Genomic DNA, 5,095 nt, shown 5'->3' on the forward strand with positions numbered 1-5,095 from the left:
TCATGATGGGTTAGGATTTCTGCAATTCCTCCTTGTGTGTCCAGGCTGGTGGCATCTTCCACAGTGGTATATCCGTTTGTTCTGGAACTGTGATTCATCCCTGTTTACTTTTGGCCTTCCTGGTGGTCGGGATGTCATGGGAGGTAGCAAGAAAACTTGCTCACTGACATTTTCTATTCTATAGTAGTCATTTGGGTGAGGCATGTCTGTTGTTACCACAGGAATCATACTGCGAGCATAGATCTTTTCTTGTGATGACTTTTTATAGCAATTATCAATATAATCATAAACATTGCCGTGCACAATCTTGATGGCAGCACAAGCATGGGAACAAGGGATCCCCGTCATTTGCCAAGATCTGCAACTGCATTGGTGTAGTCCAAGATCAACCCGATGGTCTCCACGTGATGTTGTCACCTTCACTCTTCCCCCACCATAATTTTCAGCATACATATGGTCAGACCCAGCCACCATATCCAGCACCTTACTCTCTATATTTGGACCAACGCAATTCTTCCATTTGGTCATACCCACATAGGAGGCATGCAGCTTTCTTGCAACTTTATCTCGGTGCTCATAGATCAATTGGGGTACAGTATGCTTTCTCTCATTCACCATCCATGCATTGAATGATTCTGCTATATTGGTTGTAATATTGTCCCATCTTTTATATGGGAACCTACTTTTAGCCCACCTATCTACATCCCCATGATGAATAAGCCAATCAAATAGCCTTGGAGAAAAGGATCTCATGTCATCCATTGCTGCCTCAAATTTCTCATCCGTCCTTGCGTATGCAATTTTATCCAATAAATATAGTGCATCCTCCTTTGATCGGCCATTTGTCCTTGTTTGCCCCTTATTCATTTTCATAACTTCTGAACTAAAATTCTCCTTGATGTGTCTATAACAAAAGGCATGCCTTTGACCCCCAAAGATTGATGCCACTCCTCCGATGATAGCATTGTGTCGATCTGATACAATCGTTACTTCCACAGAACCCAGGATTTTTTTTATCATATAGAAAAACCACGTCCAGTCATCTAGTGTTTCTCCCTTCACAATTGCAATTGCAAATGGCAGCAGCTCGTTATCTGCATCATAAGCTGAAGCTGACAACATTGTCCCCTTGTATGGTCCGCTTAAGTGAGTTCCATCAACATACATAATATGCCTCGCGCCACCCAGGAAACCCTCAATGCATGCCCCGTAAGCAATGAAAACACGCTCAAACCGGTTCCCAATAGCAGTCCATTCAGCCACTGATTTTTCATCTGTTTCCTTTATCCTTTCGCATAGCCATGGTATGAGCATGTATGATTGTTCGGGCCTGCCATATATGTCTTCCAGTGACTTCTCTCTTGCTCTATAAGCCTGTTTATATGTTAGATCAATCCCATACTCTCGTTTCAACCTCTTCCTTATCTCAGAAGTGCGCTTGTCTGCATGATCCCTCATCTCATCAATTATTATTGATGAGTTCAAACTAGCTCTTCCACTATGCATCACGTCCAAGCTATCTTGGGCAGAATGAACATGCCGGTTTATAAATGTCGTCACTCGTAGCACATCACAACTCTTCCCCACATGATTTGCACATAGCTTCCATGGACAACCCTCAACTTTACACCTTATCGACATGAATTCCTTGCTATTCCTCATATACTTGGCCACAAACTTGTTTGCAAGTGCAAACTTGTATACAGACACCCGAAATACATCTGCACTAGGAAAACGTTGGCCCACTCCTGTTAAAAGTCCCCTCCATTCCGCATGAACCATCTCACTACCATCCGTATCTTCAGCTCCGATAGATTTATCCACATTAGGGGGCCCACTTATTTCATCATTGTCACATTCACGAGCATTTTCTTCACTGAGCCAGCCATAATCACAACACAAACTAATGGGAGACGCATCCAGTTCAGTTTGCTGTGACATGCCCATGAATCTCTCTGTTCTGCATTCATAATGACAAGACTCGTTAACACAAATGACAAGAAGAAATTCATAAATGACAACAAATAGTTAGGACAAACTCCACTTACATTTCTACATTGTCCCTTGGTTGGGGACCCACTTGTCTTTTTTCGGCGACATACACATGACCGCTGTTCCCATTGTATTGAAAGAGGTTATACATTTCAGCATTGTCATGAAGGTCAATCAATGTCTTCTCATCAAAGGCCACTGTGTACTTAATGTCATAATTTCTTCCATCGCCACCAATCCACTCAGATATCATTAGCCTCAATTCATCAAGTGTCAGCCCATCCTTAATGCTTCTTAACCTCACGCCACCTCCATTATATCTCACTTCACCTTCACCATTTGTCACAAATTTCCCCCCCACATGAAAATAACAGAACAGCTCCTTCCCACAAGATGACCCAGCTGCAAATTCATTTATCTTCATTACCTGCACTGATAACATAACAGAAGTCGAATGATTATATGACTTAATACCATCATCATCAACTTACACGACCAACTTAGGGTTTGACACATTCATGCTTATAATTTGCAACAAAACAATCATTTCTTTCCTGTCCACACTAATGCTTCGTTTTCTCAGAATCAATCCACTCCATTATTCGAATCTCCCTCCAACATTGTCCATTTATCTGACACTAATCACTCTAACCCACTTGTGACGCCATCAAACCCCTCTCCCTCAGTGTTTTTCCTTCCCCCTGCATTCACCCTCTGATCACCGTCCTTCCCCCCACACTTTCTATATACCCACGCCGTCTCCATGCTTCGCCACCCTCTCCACCTCAAAACCATCCCCACATCGACGACATTGCCATCCAACGGGAAGAGGAAAATCAACCGGCGCATAAAGGAGAGGGACAAAAGACACAGGCGAACAATATAGTCACTGGATACTAACCTCGCTTCCGTCGTTCAGTTGTTGCTTCGCGCGTTCATGCTCCCACGTTCGTGGTCCCTCCCAACTTTTTCCTCCAGCTCCCGCCACAACTTCCACACTTCCACCGGTCACTTTTTCGGTTTGCATATGAGGGGCTGTTTTGTAATTGTGCAACATTTGCATAATCCCAAATCAGGCAACACTTCCCTATCTGGTAATACATTTGCTTAGCTTCCCATTCTGGCATTTTATTATTTCAGCCTTCTTTATCTGTCATTTTCCCTTGATTATTTAAATATTAACAATATATACTGGCCGATAATTCTGAGTAGTTTTAATACTAAAATTAAGCAACTTGGCCTTTCGACGTCAGTGTTGGAAAGCACATTAATTTCTTGAGACATCATATTAATTCATATACAGTCACAGGACAACATCGGTATCATTTTCAGCTCCTTATTTTTTTTCTAACACTGTAATGCATTCATATGTGTGCCTCTACAGGATTAATTTTCTCCTTGATGAGTGAAGAACTTGGTGAATTTAATTATAACAAGTAGTTAATATTAAGGGGAGGCTTAGGAAGGGGGACATCATATATGATATGTGAAGAACTTGGCGCGTTTAATTATAACAGTGCATATCACGACGAACTGTTCCAGGCAAATCAAGCTAGCAGAATTGAAGGAATAAAAAGGAAAAGATACTTTTGAATACGAGCTCAAAAATAATAATTAAGTAATTACATGAAAAGTTGCCTCTTTATACTCTGAAATAATGGCAAAAATATATATTTATCCTTTAACTTTAACTCTATACAATATTTTAATTTGATTTGTAAACTTTAAAAAGTGTATTTTTAATCTTTTAATTTTAAAATTGCTAATTTTTTGAAACAATCATAGTTGATTTGAAAATTAATTAAACTTAATATGTTAGCATTTGAAAATAATTTATCAACATTTAAGATCCTAATGTGATTACTTTTTTTGTTAACAATTCTAGAATTGAATTGAATGACTAAATATCTACTCTTCTTATCCTAAATATAAAACATATTTAACTAATTTAATTAGATTAAGGAAGTTAGGTAAGTTAGTTAATTATAATAAATATGACATGTTTTTTCTAAAATACTATAATTATCTTTCTTGATATCCTTCCTCCCTCATTTCCTTTATTATGGTTGAAGGAATATTCATAAGGTTAATTTAGAAAAAATTAATAAATATGAGAAATATGTCTTATATTTAAGATTAAAATTAACTTAATAATTAAGTCTTATATTTAGGACCGAAGGAGTACTTTTAAACTTTAAAAATTAAGAAATGAAACTAAATCTTATATAAAATCAAAGGACTAAAAAAGTATAATTAGATTTAGCTGCAATTAGTGACATAAGATCAGTGCGATGCTTGGACACGATACTTGCATCTGGTTTGCTGTGGATTTGGCTTTTGCTGTTCTTTACATTGGGTAGAAGAAGTATTGCAGAAGCACCGTTTAAAAAAAAAAAAGTTAAAAGGAAAAAGGCGCTGACATCAGCCGCGAATGTAATTTAGATTTTAGAGCATTAATTAGATACGTCGAAAATGGTCTAGTTTCGGCCTGATGGCTGGTGGGAAGTACGTCCACGTTGAAAAATTCCAAGTTCAAATCCTATAGGTAAAAAGGCACGCGCTAAGACTCTTTAAGTCTTTAGAGGGTTTCATCATACTCAAACATGTTAAGAATTGAAAGATTTGTAGAGTACTAGGAAAATAAAAAAAAATATTAAATTTTAAAATGATAAATAGGTGATTTTGACCAAAATCACTACAACAAAAGTTAACATGATTTATTTATCTTTTTAAAATTTAATAAGTATTTTTTTGTTATTTTCTCCTCATTATATTGTAAATTCATATTGCTAGAATATCCATACAGCGGGAAAAAAAATTTATATGTCTATCCCGTCCCTTATCGTACACAACTATTTTTATGTTCGCTCCATTTATTCCGTACACTATGGTCATGTATGTTTGCATGTCTCACTTTTGTTACTATATATACACAGCCAATAAAATCATAATTAACAATAAAATTCTTTAGGTCCTACAGCAAGAAAGTATAAATCCGGCATTAATCAATGCATCAATACATAATTAAATCTATAGGAAACTAAATCATTTACAAATTCTAACGAAATTAATTATTCCTAAATCAACTAATAGATAGAAGAAC

The 5,095-nt window shown here is 37.3% G+C and overlaps 1 protein-coding gene across 1 annotated transcript; it reads right to left on the minus strand.

Annotated features, from left to right (window-relative positions):
• LOC114745960 (uncharacterized) lies at positions 1-3,049 on the minus strand. The gene is made up of 3 exons (XM_028934142.1): positions 2,894-3,049; positions 2,049-2,419; positions 1-1,960 (listed from the first exon to the last, which is right to left on the minus strand). The coding sequence occupies exons 1-3, from the start codon at positions 3,047-3,049 to the stop codon at positions 1-3; spliced, it is 2,487 nt and encodes an 828-aa protein (XP_028789975.1).
• Between the last annotated feature and the right edge of the window lie 2,046 nt (positions 3,050-5,095).

Source organism: Neltuma alba, unplaced genomic scaffold (genome assembly GCF_004799145.2).
Source record: "Neltuma alba isolate B1F8T4 unplaced genomic scaffold, ASM479914v2 tig00004862_pilon, whole genome shotgun sequence".
NCBI classification, from domain to species: Eukaryota; Viridiplantae; Streptophyta; class Magnoliopsida; order Fabales; family Fabaceae; genus Neltuma; species Neltuma alba.